The 18,683-nt window shown below is 41.7% G+C and overlaps 1 protein-coding gene and 1 long non-coding RNA gene across 2 annotated transcripts; both read right to left on the bottom strand.

Moving 5' to 3' along the window:
* Positions 1–3,274: 3,274 nt before the first annotated feature.
* Positions 3,275–18,675, bottom strand: SUPV3L1 (Suv3 like RNA helicase). Its single transcript, XM_084526563.1, has 15 exons — positions 18,424–18,675; positions 15,133–15,210; positions 14,764–14,871; positions 13,557–13,671; positions 12,811–12,979; positions 11,725–11,836; positions 11,382–11,459; positions 11,097–11,188; positions 10,001–10,181; positions 9,518–9,611; positions 8,294–8,513; positions 7,852–7,932; positions 6,198–6,374; positions 4,227–4,375; positions 3,275–3,831 (listed from the first exon to the last, which is right to left on the bottom strand). Exons 1-15 carry the CDS (start codon positions 18,659–18,661, stop codon positions 3,336–3,338), a joined length of 2,388 nt encoding a protein of 795 aa, XP_084382689.1. The 5' UTR covers positions 18,662–18,675; the 3' UTR covers positions 3,275–3,335.
* LOC311440111 lies at positions 12,380–12,812 on the bottom strand. Its single transcript, XR_014695215.1, has 2 exons — positions 12,671–12,812; positions 12,380–12,546 (listed from the first exon to the last, which is right to left on the bottom strand). It is a non-coding gene; the product is annotated as an uncharacterized lncRNA (long non-coding RNA).
* Positions 18,676–18,683: the final 8 nt, after the last annotated feature.

Raw genomic sequence — 18,683 nt, 5'->3', positions numbered from 1 at the left:
ACTGACTCCCAGAGGGACTGTCTCTTTCCTCATTGTTTGCCCGTGCCATCCGAGTCACAACCCCTCTGGCCAGCAAAACTGAAAACATCACCTTTCAAGCTCCATGCCACTCTGATCCAGAGCTCATTGTGCCTGTAATACAGCAGCTTTGTCCCTCATTCTCTCTTGTCTTTCTCTAACAGATGCCACTGGAAAAGGGTCTCAAAGATCCCCACGTCACGGAACTGGCAGCAGGCTCTGTGAAATACCTGGCACGTCGCATTCACTGCGCTCACCTCTGGTGCTTCCTAGCTCCAAGAAGGCTGTTGTGTAAGAAAAGCCGAGACGTTATCCCATTGCCATGCAGACAGCGGCTCAGTGCACTGAGGGCCCGATTCCCAAATATGTGGCAGCCATTTAGTACTGGCCAGCAGAGGGGAGATGATCCAGACCAGATGAGCTCCAATTGCCGCATGCTTGGAGCAAAATCCTTCGGGAACAGTTCCCCTCCCAGCGGCAGCAGCTTTGATCCCCTGATACATTCCCACAAGTTCCTCAAAACCAAAACACAAACAGGTCCCCACATTCTTCCCAAGGGACAGGAGCAGAGCCCTTGGGTACCTGAAATGAAAGCATTCCCCCCCCTCAGTGTCACACACGTCCCCATGGAGCAATGCCAGCATTTGGGGGCAGGCAAGCTCAGGGGAAAGAAAGCCCTTCGGGAACACGGGAGGCCACCAGAGAACCTCGATGCTGAAGCGTCCCCAGACCAGCAGAGCACACGACAGAGGGAGTTTACCTGCAAAATTAAGGCAGAACATCAGGGTGGAACAACTGGAACATCCACCCCAAGGACAGACGACACTGAGAAGAGATGGAGGCAGCACAGACAGAAAAGAGCACATGGGCTTAAGAGTAAGAAAGCTTTTTGTTATTATTTTAACCAAGCAGCACTGTTACCATCGTTTTATCATTTTCCATCAGAAGCACAACAATCTCACACGTGCACACACACAAATAAATTGTGAGACTAATACAACTCCAACCATCTGAAACGGGAATGCCTGAACTTAATCTGGAAATCTGAACACCCAAAAGAAAAGTTCTGCAAATGTGATTCCCAAATCAGGAGAACAATGTTGGTATTGTTGTTTGGAAAACAAAGGCTCAGCACAGCCCCATGAGGAAGAGCAGCAGGCCACTCCACTCCCTCCCAAGGGCCTGCTTGCCCAGGACATATTAAAAACGTGCAGCTCGTGTAGCTCTGCGCCACACCAGTCCGGATTTTACCACATGGGACCAAGCTGGCAGCCCCAGCACCCAGAGTCAATGACAACCACACCATTAGCTCAGAAGAAAAGAAAACTTTCATAAAAAGTCAGCCTGGAAACGCCTGAATAAACCTCAGAGCTCCTGACCAGTTACTATGGAGTCACTATGGGAACGGGCGCTGAATTAAGCCAAACGCTAATCTGGGCAAAATACAAAAAAGAATGCTCAGAGTCATCTCGCTCCCGGACTGCAAGGCTTGCTGCTCAAAGACAAGGCTGGCTCCCACCTCCAAGTCCCAGCTCCTCTTTCCTTGCTCAGAAGCACACACTGGGAAGCAGCTTAGCACACAATTCAAGGGTATATTTACCGAAGCAGTCCAGAAGCAAGGGACAGCAGCAAGTTTGTGTTCTGTGCCCGTCATGCTGCATTTAAGCAGAGGCTGTCCTGACTCTGGGAAGGAAAGGAGAATCACTCCTCCCCAGAGCAGAAAGTTCCCAACGTTCACATGGCCATGGCCACACATACATAGAAAAGCCCCATTTGAAGGACACGAAATTTCCCTCCTCACCAGCTTGGCCCTGAAATCAGCAGAGGACATGAACTAGCAGCATTTACACACGACCTTCATTTCAGTAAGTAATGGGGAAAGTGTATGAAATACACCAAAACAGCAGCTTTAAGCTCTGATGCTAGCAGGAAGCAAAGGGGATTCAGACCTAAGTTTCCAGCTGCAGAGAGATGTGGTTGAACATTTTAGAAAGTCAGGTATTTGACAGAGAGGAATTCACCCGTTTTCACAAGTATCCCGACATAAAGACAAGCAGCATCTGCAGGCTTGTGAGTAGCCAACCACACACACAGACTTGCCACAACAGAATTCTCCCCATGCAGCCACAGCAACACATCCTACTGCTGAAATCCCGCTCTGTGAGCACACACAGCAGTTTCAGCAGCCAATTTTTCCATTCCCCAGTATCTCTACCAGGACCTCAAAGGTGTACTTGAAACCTTCTTACACTAAAAATAACTGCAAGGCTGACAGAGCACAGAGTCGTGTATGAAGCAGGCACAGCCTGGTGTTGCACTGCTTTAAACCTTGTTCAGTGACCCTATCAGGTAGAGTTTCCTGAGAACTCAGTTCCAACAAACTAAACCTTCCTCGTGGTGGTATGCACACAGGTTTTCCACTTTAAGGTATGTGGGAATACCACTGGCACAAGCATCAACCCCTGGCTGTTACTTACTCTACCTAACAGCTTACAGTTTAATGAGATACTTCATGTCTCCCATCAAAATCCAGATGTCACCAACAAGCTAAAACATGAAGCAAAAAAAAATTATGAATTGCAACAGAACAAAATCATTTGTATAAAACCAAATTAGAAAAAAAAAAAAGAATAAGACATCTGAATTTCTCAAAAATGACTAAATTACACCTATGCCTCTAAAATCACCTTCCCCCAAAAAACGATATTAACTTTTTTTTCCCCCCAAACATTGCCTGAGTTTGTGTGATAAGCATTTCCTGCAGAAAAGAATACAATATAAAGAGCAAGGACAGACTTAATTGCCCTTCGGATGACAGAACTGCTATTTATCTCAAAATTCCTGTGACCAGCATGACATCATTCCCAAGGCATTAACACAAATGCTTTTTGCCTCCTTACCCATTTTCACAAGACCCAAAGGTTAGAGGCACATGATTCCTGTCATCGTTCTGACCAAATTTCCTGCCAGGTTGTTCATTACCTGTTTGTTATCTGCTTAACTCTGCCCTTTGAGAAGGAATGGAACGAGTAGCTAATTCACCACTAGTGAAATATCTGGTGTTTATTAATGAGGTGAGGATATCTTGCAAGGCAGCAGCGGTTTCCGATTTTCACAGTGAACAAGTGTACAGCAGAGTGGGGAAAGCAAAGGCACGGCCTCTGAGCTTACAGTCCGCCTGAGTGCTTCACATGAGTGGTCACAGGAGGAGAACACCATCACGGAGCTGCAGCAGTGTAAACACGAAATGCCAAAGTAGTTATTAAAATAGTATTTTATTTTATTAATAAAAACTAAACAGAATTATGACATGGATTCTATTTTTTCTTTTTTCCAGTTTCCTTTGAACTACTCTCATCATCTCTTTTTGAGGCTAAGCCGTATCTACCGCTCCTGTGCTGATCCTGCCACTCACTCTCCAGCTGCCTCAGCATCTCTTGTGTTAGAAGTCCTTCACGCAGCAACCTGTTGGCAAGCGATCCACGTCCATGGCTTTTCAAATCCTCCTGCCTCGCAGAAGACCTGTAAGCTTTCAAGCTCCTGGCTCTTCTTTCTCCTGGAACCTCCAGTGCAACAGAGAGTGGCTCTGGGGATTTCACACCACGATGGTCTGAAAACACCCTGCTATCTCTTTTAGTCCTTGAAAGAGGAAAGTCTTCTGGCACAACTTCTGCCGCTCCAGGAGCAGCACTCGACTGCGACGCTCGGATCAGCTTCGTGATGTTGCAGACACCAATTTGTATGATGTCGTCTAGTTTTTTCTGAATACTCCTTACAAGGGCAGCATCAGGGAACATATCCATGAAGCGGTAACTGAAGAGAGGTGAAACAAAACAAAATACAATTGAACCTTTACACTAAAGGAATGCAGACCGGGACAAAAATGAGATATATATTATGTAAAGTAAAAAAGAAAAATTATTACGTGTTGCATGAGAAGATCACTATATTTTAAGTGGCACTGCAGCTGCTTCAGTCCAGGATCTCCTTGTTTCTAACTTTCTGTCAGTCACAAACTGTTCTCTGCAGAGCCTACAACTTGCTCCCACAACATACCTACACCAGCATTTGCCAAAATCCTCCAAAGAGCCATCAAATGAGCCCATACTGCACCACATTCACACTGGCTGGAAACACACTGCTTTCTAGGACAGCAATTTATAAGTATTAGCAGGAAAAAAAGCGATTCCCAAGCACCAAGTGAATACCTTAACCACAGATAGAGGTCAAAAACATCATGAACAGCTTCGAGGTGTACAAGTTCCTTGATGTTCTTTGGTGGGGCTAGCGGCCATTTGGTGTGCCGACAGAGCCAGTCAAACGTCAGAGGCTCATTTCTGCTGAACTGTCTTGCAAACTGAAAGAAAAAAGAGGATTCAGTGAAATATGCAATTAGTCAGGAAAGAACAAATAAATTTGTTTACAGCACAGCCATTTCTGTAACCAGTTGCATTATCCAAGCAGTTTATAAACAAACAGGCTGTTTACATTCTTTGTAACCGGCAGAAGGGTAGTTTGCAGTTGGGCAGCTGCACGCTAGCAAAGGCCCACTGTAATCCTCCGAGCACAGAACTGATTGAGAGTCAGTACCACAGCCTACTACTAGCTAATGTTTGCAGGCCAGTTCATTATTAAAGAAACAGCCGTTAGCCAACTCAAAATAATCCCAGTGAACTAAATTCCCTCGAGTCTGTATACGTACAATATTCCAGAAAATACCTGCTTTGTTTTACACAGCCCAAATGCCACACATTCTTTTAGTTAATTGCTCAACACAGCAGTCATCTCTCCTTTCCCAGGCCTCATTAACACAATTTGTCCATGGGCCGTGCACAGAGTTAAGCAACAGAAGTACAGAGCTATCCAGCAAAACCTAACACTGGAGGCATATGATTTCATCTAGCAGAGCATGCAGACTTGGTCTTTTCTTCTCCTCTTGTCCCTATTCTGTTAATTATCTTTTTTTTTTTTTTTTCAGAATCTCCAGGATTGAGAAAATCGTATTAAATGTGTTCCCTGACTTATGAAAGGCACTACTCACAACCCAAACAGATTAATCTGCAGTAACAGCTCTTCTGAAACCTAGACATCTTGGCTCTTTTACTAACAGATAAACAAGACAAATAAGATTTAAATTTAAAAATGTCAGGAGTACTGATGACTTGGATTAACTAGTTCCTAACTTGCTAGTACCAGGATGTTTTTTCATAAGGGGCTGAAATTCACATCAGCATTCAACAACTGATGTGTCAGCTGTTAAATAAATGTACACTATCACTTTACGACCTTTTGCACCTCTATTATGTGGGATCTGGATGCTTGGCATTTACTTAAGAAGGCAAAATTTATTTTTTTTAAACTCTTGAAATCAATCACTCAACTATTAAAGAAAGTTACTTGCCAGTTTTTAAAAGCTCAAGTCTATCTGATATATGTGACACGAGGTTAAATTTTTAGACTAACACAATCCTTGAAAAAAAGAGAGAAAGATAATAGCTTCTAACAAAGTGAAAGGCCTGAAAGAGATTATTGATCCTGAAAAACTGAAATCAGCTGACTGAAAATTCCTTCAAATAATCACTGCAGGAGCACTGACAAAAAGAGTTTACCCAGGCCTGCAAACTGAACCGAGATCAATTTTACAGCACAACATCTTGTGGGAGTTTAATTCTACACAATTGTACTATAACATCAACAGTCACATTCAGTCCCACATTCTTCTGTTTTGTTGACGACCTAACACCCTGAATTAGGGGCGTGCTGGTTTTTAAGGACTATTTTTCATGACTAGACACACTGCAGTGCAAAGCTTACCTGTGCACAAGTGACTACCTAACAGCTACACTTCTGATCTCTCCCATTACAAGACCACTTGCAAGGCAAGCAGCGTGATTCTCTGAGGCAAATGGTGGAAAAACTATTCAAATTCTAATTGACATCTCAAAAAGAAATCAGTTCTCAGAAGTGAAGAGCTTTCCCCTTCCAGGTGAAGAATACAATTAAAAAAAAACTCTATTTTTTTATTATTTTTTTTTTACCTATGAGCATGTTAAGAATGCTCTCAAATGAGGCAATGACATACCCACAATAAGCAGAGCAGCTAGACAAGTCCCGCTGCACCACAACCTGCTCAGTTCAATATAAATTCAACATTTTCTAGGGAACAAACAATAACTGACCTTCAACAACGTGGTACACACAAAGGGCTCTTTTCTATTCAAGGGTGCAGTGCAGAAGACATATCGTGATCGCAAATTTAGTGGAATGTGCTGAATCATATCTGCTAGAAATTTGAAGTCATCAATATTGCAGACAAAGTAAAGCCCATCAACTTGTGAGAGACTCACAAAAATATCCTGTGAAAACATAATCAAATGAAGAGGGTGTTATTGCAGGAAAGGGTTGTCACATTTTATATTGACAAAACAAAATGATTTGGTGTTTGAAATGCTAGTTATACTGACAGAACAGTTAAAAATACTAATTTGAACCACAGTAATAAGAAAAAGGTCAGAGGAGCTCCCTCTACTCTTTTAAGAGTATTTTAACCAAATTCTCTGACACAAGATCAGAGGATAAGACATAAAGCACTATGTTTTGTAGAAGCATTTTCAACTGGTCTTTTAAGTATCCAATTTTATGTTCAAAAAAACTACACTTCAGCTTCGAAGAACACTATCACAAGAATCAATTATTTCCACATTTCGAACTTATTCCACGTTTGTCACTTAGCATGACCCAAAAAGCTAACTTTACATCACAAAATTCAACAATTGAGCTATTTTTATACCAATGCCAGGAGCAGATCTATTTTAGGAAGAAAGAAGTCACAAGATAAATCTGGTGTTGCAATAGAGAAGTTCAAAGAATACCTGAAACTTATCCAAGGTCTGGAGTAATCGGAAATGCCACTGCACATTGCAGGTGGAATTTTTATGGGCCCACAAAACTAGTTTCTCTAGTGTAAATCTTTTGAAGATTTTTTTCTTTAAAAGATCTTTACGGAAGTACTGAGCTTCTTAATTGGATATGCAACTGAATTCTTAGAGAGATTGATAATGACGTTTTCTTTTTTTTCAATAAATCTTGATACTGATAAGCTAGCTCAGAAAAACAGTTAGATTTTGAAGATGTGCTGTTACCCTACCAGTCTAATCTTCCAGGAGGTCTCTGTGTGTAATCTTCTATCTCAAGGTTAGAAACTGTAATTTGCTACGTAACAGCATCTCAGCAGGGAGCTAAATATGCACTCATGCCCCTGAAAGCTGCCCAGAAGTTCTCATTGTGCTAAAACCAGTGAAACTATTGTTTAAATACAGCATTGGAAACTTAATTTTTACTTCAAACACTTCAGGTGCTTCCAAAAATTCTATCATCCATGTAATGATGAGATCAAGTAGATCCCACAAAATCTGTTTACACCAAGCTCAGCAGACTGTTTTACTGTAAAGTCCACAGAAGCTCTCAGATATATAGAAACCTGACACGACCAGCTCCGTTTCCCAGGAGTTTTCACATAAATTTGTTAAAATTTCAATCTAAGATTTTCAGACACAGACAAAGTCTACATTTGAAATGGAGGAAAGGTGAAATGAAAAGGATCTTGCATGCTCTTTAACACAAGTGCACATATTTACACACTTCAAAGGCTTTCAAATTTATTATGAAATGGAATAAGTAGGCGTTCAAAATGTATTTGCAGTCACGGCTGTGGTAAAAAGAAGAATCCAACTGATACGCACAAAGCTGTCTGTTACATTTTTAAAGTACACATTTCTAGGAAATCAGTGCTATAGGCAATGCTACAGAAGCTAATATTTTGATTGCTCTTACAATTAGATTGGAAAGAGTGGCATCCGGGAGATGATAAGCAAACATTTCTATCTGCTCAGCAGTAGGATGGAGGCCAGCTGCCTAAAGGGAAAAACAAGGACAACATTTTCCATTAATTCTCAACATTGTGCTTAGATTAGCGCATCAGATGAAGAATCTAGAAAGATAATATGCCAAAACACCCCACAGAGTCCAGTTTTTTGAGCACACTCATTTGGACCTTACAAACTTCTGAGCTTTTAATTCTTAAAAAAGCAGTTTCGATACAGCTGAAGGTATTGCAAGCCTCCAAATGAGCCATATATTCAAAATAATCCCAGCATGACAAAAAACGTTTTTGTCACTAAGTTGTTCATACACACAAAGAAAAATGATTTGGGATCAGAAGATTGTAACACAGCTCCAGAGCACATCTGTACACACTGGGAACTGAGCCTCTCACCTTCACAGGGCGCACAGGCTCACTCAGAATCTCCTTCAGCTGCACTAGGTCATCACGATGCATCGTTGTGACTTCTCCTTGCTTGAAAGATGAGCCGTAACGCCCAGCTCTGCCCGCGATTTGAAGAGCCTGAGAGGTTGTAATTAAATCTATTTCCTTCTCTCCCTTCTCATTGATAGTTGGCTTTACTATTGAGTTAAAAATTATTCTTTTTATACACCTGAAGTATTTGAGAAAAAAAAAAGGAATTGGTTTTGCAAATTATTTCCAATACACAACCACCTACAGGAGAATGAAAGCCGTATTTTCAAAGGCTTTTTCTCCTCCATAAATTAATCACAGATACTACTTAGGAACGTATCAAATTCAAAAGGGCAGCATAAGACTATGGGATAATAGTTACAAGAATCCCCGTCCCTACATATTTCAGTCCTGTTCTAATGGGGTCCCAGTCCACTCCTCACCATCTGCCTTAGCATTTGATAGCAATATTACTGCATTGATTTCAGCAGCATAATACCTCTGAAACCGGACAGAACTTCGCAGAATCATAGAATTTAGGTTGGAAAGTGCCTGTAAGATCATCAAGTTCCACCATCACGTAACACTACCAAGTCCACCACTAAGCCATGTCTCTTAGTGCCACAGCCCCATGTCTCTTAAGTGCCTTCAGGGATGGCAATTCCGCCACCCAAAACCACGACTAAACAACCCCACATCCCTCAGCTGCTCCTCGTGTATCTTGCTTTCTAGTCCCTTCACCAGTTTCAGTGCTCTCTGAGCACGTTCCAGCATCCTTCTTGCAGTGAGGGGCCCCAAGCTGAGCAGAGTGCTCGAGCTGCAGTCTCACCAGTGCCAAGTACAGATGCACAAGCACTTCCCCAGCCCTGCTGGCCACGCTCTTTCATTTCACAAATGCAAGAGACTGACGCTAACAACCCAGCCCATCTGACCCCCACAAATTAGAAGCACCTTAACAGTGCTTACTGTGACATAGAATTAGATCAAGTAAGCCATTTCATTTTTAGAATCAGCTTTAGAATTAAAGCTCAGTCCTACCCAATCAAATTCATCAGTGCTTCAGAAATAAAACGTAAGTACTGTGGTTTTTTTAGACATAGCAGATATTTAGCCAATCCAGTCAGACTGGCCGGAAAAAAGTGAGCAAACTAATGCAGGTATCGGATCCCAAAAAATCATACCATAACCTGCCAGAGTACTTACAAATTGAGTCCCATTCCGATTGCATCCGTAGCAACTAAAATTTTGCATGGATCATCAGGATCATTAAATTTCTTCGCCTGTTCAAGTTTTGTTCCTAAAGCAAAAAAAAACAAACACTTCACATAGCAAACTGCTCTTAGAAAACAAATACAGCTTATCACTAAGGTTGATGTCTTTATAATAGATCAAGGACAAAAAAAGGTATCAGCCTGGTATCAGGCTGTGGTTGAGGGTAGAGGGGCAGGAATTTAAAACCAGTCCCAGAGCTGTGGATAGATCTCATTTCATTAAGTCTATCTGAAGAACAAGATTAAGTACGTAATAAAAGGTCTGACCCCAAGATTATAAAAAACACCATTCAACAGAAGTCTTTATATCTAGATGCAAAACTAGGAAAACTTCATTTTAAAAGTTTGTTTTTTTTTTCTAGAAAAGCAGCAAAATCAGAGCATTTTCTTAAAAATAAAAGGAAGGAAGCTTCACCTGGTGGCAGACTGCCATAGATGACAGCACACTCTAATCCTCGAGCTTCAACCTGCCGACTGACAGAATAAATGTCGTTCTTACTGAAACAAACGATGCAGTCCCCAGGCCGGAGGTTATCCAAAGACTCTAAGGCATAATCCAACACTGTAAGAGGAGTGAGTCTTTCGTAGTTTCGGACCTGGAATTAAAGGAGTTACCAACGATAATGTGTTTTTGAAATGAAAAATTCCTGTGGAAGATCATCGAGCATGGTTATTGTCACAACTGACTAACAGTCCTGGAAGGATAACTACCAGAGAGAAGGTGACATACACCTCATGCAGCTGCATGCTTGCAACATTTCCCAGGCTGAGAACTAAAAGGCCTTTTCAAGAAGCAGAGGAACTATACATTTTTACATCTCAACTAGTTTCCAGTGAAGAAATACAGACTACATAATAGCCATTCTTGTAAGAAATGAATTTGTTTTCCTTATTTCAGTCACCTGCATGTTGTAACTCTTTCACAGCTGCACAGCCCAGCAAGCAGATATATGTCATGTTACAGCTAATTCACCAAGAAATCATGTAGACTGCACTTTCTTAGGACCAAATTTTGTTTTTTAATGCTCTTCAGAAAGGAATCTTCTGAAGACAGCAGAATTCATAACAGGTAAGTTGGGTTTCAGAGATTTTGCAATCGCTTTCTTCTGGAGATGAAAGCTCTTAAGAGTTTTCCTCCTCATATGGAGAGTAAGTATCAACGGATCAAATAACCTGAGAGAACTGAAGGCATGGTTCCATCCAGGAAAAACAAAAGAGTAAAGAAAGCCACTGAACAGCTACAGCATACCCTGAGGGGAAGTCAGGAAACCAATTGCCTTTCTTGTAAGTCAAAACAATATCGCTATACACACAAAAAAAAAAAAAAGAAAAAAAAAAACACTTCATAACATCTCCTTTGGTTTACAGGAATTGAGAAACATGTTAACAGGACTCCTGCAAGAGTAACTTTGATCAGCAGTATCCCAGACAAGAGCCTGTGTTTTAGTCTGTTATCCCAGCAAGAAGAACGGGATGCTCTAGCCATAGCTTTGCAGAACTAAAAAGCTTACCTCAACTTCCTCCCCTGTGGTGTACATGAGTTCTGTCACCAAGTCAATAGCAGCAGCCTCTCCACAAACATGGATTTCTTCCGCAGAGAGTCCTGAACAAGACCCAGCGAAACAAAGTAAGAAGTTACGTATTTATAACCAGCAGACACTTTGACTGACATTAACAGATACCCAAATACTACATTTTGCTTACTAAACGCATCAAGATACTTCACCTCATATTAAATTGTGAATTATTGTCATAACCTATGAACAAAAGTTAATTGCCAACACTAACAAGCTTACCTAGAAGGGCTCTTGTCCAAGCCCACCCTCTGGCAGGATCTCGGATCATCTGAATTTCATCAATCACAGCAACTTCATCTTAAAAACAAGAAAAATATGATGAACGGAGGAAGAGCATCCAGAAGAGCATTATTACACAGGAATGAACATCACAAAGGCTTTCAAAAATGTTGCTCAAATCAAGTTAAGCCTCTGCCAGCAAAAAGCTAAGCTAAGATGGTCCAGGTAATAACTCAGAAATTGCTCAGGTAGGAGTGAAAAGGAATGGTTCTGCTACTTCAGAGTACCAGCAATAACACCTGCAAAGATCCCAGAGATGTGACAAACAATTGTATATACGTACAAGGTGTGTTAGTGCTGCACATTTCAATGGTACAAGCAATATGAGAAGCTTGTCTGGCATCTTCATTGGCATACACACGCTCTTCTCCTGTCACCAAATCACAGGGCACGTTCTACGGGAATTCAGAAAACTCATGTTACATTTCCTGAATATAATATAATCCTTTTTCCAAAGGGAAAAAAAAACAGTTTCTTAAAGTAGCTTCTAAGACAGTGTAAAGGAAGCTACCCAGAAAATAATTACTCGGCCTTTTGAGACTTGTGGCCTGTATTTAAGTCCTATCAGACTGAAGGGCATAATGAAGAGGTAATATCTTTAATGAGATGCCCTCCCCCGTTCCTGCAGGAGATTACATCTTACTTGGATGTACTCTTACTTAGAAATTCTCAGACTTAACAATATAGAGAGAGAAGTGACAAGAACCTTGTTAAACACTGCTATATCTACATACTACGCTGCACTAATGTGTGATGTGCTACAGTAATACCTCAGAACAGGTATGGTTCTGTGCAGCTGCAAACACCCTGGTGAAAACCCTTCGGAAAGATGTCAGAAACGATAAAAAAAAAGTAAACAACAACAACAAAGTACAAAATAACACCTCCTCTAACGACCTGTTATAACAGGGCGCTGGCTTTCACCAACTCACCCAATCTGAAGTTGCACAATTTTATTAGATGGCTGAGTTAAATGTATTTAAACACTGAAGCAAAAGGTTGATGGGAGTTAAGCAAGGGTAATTAATTGAGTACAAGCTAAAATAAAGGTCAGGATAAAAGAAGCAATGGTTTTGACACAGAAAAATCTAACAGTACAACCAGGCTAACCCAGGGAGAGAGAAAATACCACAGGACAATGAGTGCAGGTTACAAGGATGACGATGTGGCATATGCTTTGGAGAAAGTGATGTTCCTCTCTGCCTAGAGCAGGAATGACCACCGGTAACTGACACCACCACAGTTTGCCAAAAGCACCCTTTCAAGTACACTGCTCCACGGCCTCCGTAAAGCAACTACAGCACTGAAACATGCATTCATGAGACTGCTCCAATAGCTAGGAAACAGGTAAGTAAAACAACATACTGACAGCAGCATTACTCTTTTGGAAGATCTCATGAGCCAGAAGTTTTAATGGACCACAGTATATTCCAGACTTTGCTGACAAAAATCTCTGGATAGCATGGTAGGTTTTTCCACTATTCGTAGGGCCAGCATGGAATATTATCTTTCTCTGAATAGCCCTAGCTTCTGGATACCTGAAACACATACAAGAAAAAAAAAGAAAAAAAAAAGATTTGTTGAACCTGTATCTGTTCTGGATACTGATATAGGTGAAATTCCCAATTAGCTTAAACATTTGCATATCAGTAAACTTTCATGTGTGCTGAAAGCAGAAAGATCAAGTTCTTGAATACACCCTACAAGACATGAAGCTCCTGTATCTTATCCATTCATCATACTAACCATGCAATGCTTCCTAAGACTGAGATTGAAATTCATAAACGGTGTTCAAAATAACTCTCATTACTACGGTCTCTTTTTGGGTGCACTAACATTTTAATGTTCCAACACGCTAATTCCCAGATACAGACACAAGTCAGCTTTCTGGGAAGAGAATACCAACTCAGCTACTTTCATAGCTGACATGCTCTCCTTTTCCTTTTAATTGATTGCAAACTATCTTGTAACATAGATGAGAGTTGCTGACAAGTTATTCTAAAAAGAGAGAACTGGAACTGAAAACATAATGCAAATATCCATCGAAGTTCAAATCCACAGACTCTGAAATTATGTGAGGCTAAGAAAACACCACAAGCACTTCAACTCACTGACCAGTTGGGTGGCAGTCTTAAATCACTGATCTTTCGCAGATCATCCATGCAGTCCAGCATCGGAAAGATCTGCTTGGCATGTCTCAAGAAAAACGGAAAGAGATCATCCACATGACCTAGAAGACAAGAAAGCCTGAATGCCCGTCCAAAGGCATGCATCTTCGTAACAAATTTTGAAAAAATAAATAATGCTACTTCCACCACCACTTCAGTAATTACTTCAACAAAGTTCTAAAAACTTTAGAGCTAAAAAGCTCTAAACAAAGTTCAATATCACAACCACAGAAAGGTAAACTAACATGAGCCATGGGCTCATTAAACAATGTTCTACAAATAAAAAGGAGCATGAAAAATAAACTCGGTTCAGTAAATTCTCTCTCCCTAATCTTCAAGTCTAGAGAACTTCCAAATACAATGAGAAGCTATGAAAAAGCTGGGTGGGAAATAGCTTTTTCTGTCCTATGAAGAGTTTCATCTTTTATTGCTGAATTCATTTGTGGCCTTGGAATAAAATAAAGAAACTACGTGAAAGATTTTATACAAAACTAATATATAATGATTTCTTAAATTTCCTAAAGAGAAAAATTTCCTCAAGACTTAAAACCAACACTTTTACATTTTAAGACAAAACTTAAGGACACTGTAACCTTTATATTATCATCATTAAAAAAATACGTACAATGCCAAAATCCTAAAGCTCAAACTCTGGAGAAAGCTGTGTGTGCTGTTCCCAATTAGCATCACCTCTTGGTTAAGTGCCGTTAATTACAACGCACGAAGCAGTAAGCAAGCAAGCAAACAGCACTTTCTCTACTAGCGCCACACAGAAGCAGAACAGTCACAGAGTTGTGTTCCCAAGTTTTTCAAGCCACCTGGGCAGGACAACGCTCTCAAAGTGCCCCCTAGTGACTACTAAATTTTTGAGAGAGGAATAAATCAGCACAGTTTCCGTTTCACCAAGGAACAGATGCTATAAAACAATGGGCTTCTACTTGCTAAGACTTCCACCTCTTTTGTCTCCACTTCAGAAGATTTAAAGACAGAACACCCCATAGGATGGGCACAAATGGTTCTGAAGAGGAAGCAGAACGATTTTCAACCTCTTTTACAGCACCGAAGGGGGGGTCCAACAGGTAGACAGGTAAGTACAGCGGTTAAAAACAAGAGAAAAATGCACATTTTATTTTCCAAGCACCCCGGATACTTGCCTGCACCACAGCATATATCATTGAGAATAATATGCAAATCAGCACTCACAGAGCTGGATTCCATGATATATTTCCTAAAGCTTATAAAGGCTTGGTGAAACAGGCGAGCTGCAAAAAGACAATGAAAAAGTCCATGTGAGTAGAATCACGACACCGTGTTTATAAACACAAAACAAACTACTGACGTGGTCCATTAAAAACCTGCACCTTCACTTGAGCTATTACAAGCAATTAAAGGTTATTTAAACCTAGCGACAGAGGCAACCTAACAAGCAGTGCTGTGAGAACTGTAAAAGATCCAATCTACTACTAACATACCCAAATAAAAACAGAGTTCACATAAAAGAAACTCTTAGAACATTTTCTTACCATCTAATCCATTTTCTGTTCCTAGTCTTTGGATTTCTTTTCTTTTGTAGAACTTATTTAAGTTTTTTAGAACTTCAGCTGCAGAAAGAGAAGAACATTTTGTTAGCTCGCTCAACACTACATCGCATTCTGCCGACCCCAAAATCATGGCTTATAGTCCCATTACTTCAGAGTGAGGGCATCTTTGCCATGTTGAACAGACTCAAATGATTTTTCCCCAAATGAAACCCAACCAACAACTCAGGCTGTTGTGGAAAAGGATGATTTTAAGTCTGGGGGTGTTTTTTGTTTGCTTTTTATCAGCACTTATCAGTAAACAGCAGGTTTTAATGTAAAATCTCACATAAGATAGAAGAAAACTTAGCTGACTTTCCTCATATCTGTCACAAATCAAGGGGTTTGACGTGAACACCTGATTATTATAAAGTCATTAATAAACCCCTTCTGTCCCCTGAAAGGCAAGTTCTGTGTTTTAAGAAAATTGTATTTAATATTATAAAACATAGAATTGAGGTCATTAAATGTTAGTCAAATCACAACAGCAGAAATGTCAGCTCCCCATCGATAACAAATTGGGAATTCATAGCGACCTAGCAAGTCTCAGCAGCACCTGGCCATAACCTTACGTTACTCTTAAAGTTCAAGTCCAGCAGCCCCGTACTACACAGTGCCAGAACTGGTACAAGATGCAGTTTGCCAGCAGAACACCACCATGCTCTGCTCTCCGCAGCTATTACCTGACTATCTGAAAAGCTTCCCGTGAAATCAACCATAGATCCCTGAAAAATTGCCTCTTTTACTGAAAAGCCATACTCTGGAGTAGAGATAGCCCACTTTGAATAATAAAAATCATCGCTTGGCAAGAATTTGGTGAAGTGCAAACCAGTGCAGCCAAAGCCAGAAGCACAAGAGCAGTGGCTCCATCCATCCCGTGCTGCGTGGGACAGAGTAGTGCCGCAGTCTGTTCATAACTCATTTCAAATTATTGGCTGAAAACTACTTCTGAAGCGTTCACAGGGGTAACTAAGATGAAGGCTGTTACCAGCAGGCTTACATTTATTACACAGATATTCATATTTTCATCAGAATATATTTAGAGCCTTGGAAATCAAAGACAGACTGGAAAACACTGGAAAAATGGAAGAGGATGAATTTCTCTTGAGAAGCCTCCATAAGAAGTTACACAAGTTAACGCAACATCAGACATATTTAAGTCGCAACCTGCTGGCCTTACTACAAGACGAAAAGGTCAATGCCAGAACATTTGTTACTAGCCAAGGCAATGTGACGTTGGGACCATCGTAGCCCACTCCAGCTCCCAATCCTTCCTAAGCACAACTACCTTTACAATAAGGCCCATCCAAACAAAACGAAGCTGGCATCGCACTCCAACCATGTGTCCAGCCACGGCAGCTAACATAACTGCACGTAGCACTATTTCTCAAACAACTAGCAGCAGGGCACAAACTCAGGAGATTTTAAATTTTAATTTAATGTTAATTAATGTTAAATCCCTCCATCATATAGTAACATCATATTGTTTTATCATTAACACTGCACTTAGGCTTTTCGTAACAAGGATGTCACCACAACACAAACCTATCAGTAACCCTATTAATGTAAAAGCAATGAGAAGCTACAACATATTCTGGCACAATCTCTGGAAGAAAAGCTCAAAAGCAATACTCCTTCTACTTGTAACCTGCTTCATACACCAACATGGAAAGCATCCATCACTACTACTGAGAACATGCTAACGAAGTCAAAGTCAAGCATAAAGATGCAGCTGGGAATGAATTCCCCTACTTGGTGTTAAGCAGCAGGTTTGTTATAAAAGCCTTTGCAGAACTGGCTTTGCAAAAGTAATCCAAAACAGTGTCTGTCATATTGACAATGTTTGGCTAGCATGAAGGGTATGACCAGTGTATCTTTCAGCAAATAACAAACTAACAAGATGATTTACTGTAATTATGAAAAGTGTAAGTAACAAAGTTTCTTCACCCGCTGTAGTGAGAGAGCTTGTAAGTACTCAGCCTACAAATTCTTCTTCCCTGAACCTAGGACAGTATGTGACAGTAGAAGCTGAGAGTGTCTTCATTCAAAATACCACAAGAAGATGCGTGATTTGCGTTAAGATCTGGTAAGAATCCTGGAGGAAAACCAGAGGAAAAGCATTTGTTTCATAAAAAAAAGAGTGGATGATATTTGCTAAGGAAGCTAAGGCTTCAAAATACGAAATCACTGCCAGCAAAACAGGGTGCTGCAGGCCACTGTGCCAGACAAGCACCACAGCAGCCACCTGGCCGGCGTTCCTCACACCTTCAGGTTGTTTGAAGCAGTTAGTTCTCATCTGCGGGAACACAAATGATTTTAGCCAATCCGTTCTCTCCTGAAGTTAAGAGAGCACACAGAATCTACGTATATTTTCCCATATCATTTTAATTATAACTCTGAAGAAATCCACCGTAACTGCTTGTCTAGTATAGGTGACAGTGAGTACCGTATGCTACCGTTCATACTTGTTGGCAAGCTTTAGCCACTACTCACGGACCAGCCTGAAGACAACACATGTTTCTTGCCTTACACCTGTCCAGGATTTTGCTCCTAACTACGCTTTTTACCTGTCAGACCCAAGAGTCCTTTTCTCAAAGGCTCCAAACAAATTAGATCCCTTTCCCATGCTTCCTATACCTAGGGTTAATAAAAGTAAAATGTTCTCCTAATCAAGTCTTCTGATGGCATACAAACAAATGTTCTTTTACACCCTCAGCTCTTGGCATCACTGAGCGCTGAGGGGAGCGGGAACTTGTTTCTTAGCAAGTCTTTAAGGACAGCACCCTGGCAGAGCTGGGTAAAATGTAACTCTTAGCGTGCAGAAGGAAGAAGCTGTGCAGTTTACGATTCAATAAAACAGTGAAAAAGCATCTCCACATTGCGCTGTGTTTCCGGGGATGTAATTATACTGAGGGACAGAGGAGCGTAGAGCACCTACAGGCCCAGGATTGGATTTCTTTCCTGTTTCCGCTTACAGGATAAAGAAAAAGGATGCACGGGGCAGGAGATGCACCTGATATATAAATAAATAAATATAAATATAAATATATAAATTCAGCAGGTGTACAGGGAGCTGCCCACCCCGGGAGGGGCGCAGTCAGCCTCCCGCCCGCCGCGCCAACGGCTGGCCCCGCAGCCCCACATGCCTCAGGGCCGCCACGACGGCCTCACCCCACCCTCGGCCAGACCGACGGACGGACAGACAGACGGACAGACCGCCGGCCATCCCACACCCACCCTTGTCGAGGGGCCGCGTGAGCTCGGCGCCCACGTCCTCCTCCGCCGCGTCGCCCACGGGCTTGAGCGGCACGGGCACGAAGAGGGAGGTGTCGGGGGCCCGCGAGCCGCCGCCGCCGTCCGACGGGGAGGAGGAGGAGGAGGAGGAGAAGGAGGCCGGGAAGGCGGCGGCGCCATGGCGGAGGGGCAGCGGCCGGCGCCCCGCCAGGCGCAGCAGCGGCCCCGCGCAGCGCCTCATCCGCCTCAAGGGCAGCGCCGCC

Source organism: Aythya ferina (genome assembly GCF_964211825.1).
Source record: "Aythya ferina genome assembly, chromosome: 7".
Taxonomy (NCBI): Eukaryota; Metazoa; Chordata; class Aves; order Anseriformes; family Anatidae; genus Aythya; species Aythya ferina.
The sequence above is the reverse complement of the archived record's forward strand: the minus strand, read 5'-3'. Positions and strand labels throughout refer to the sequence as shown.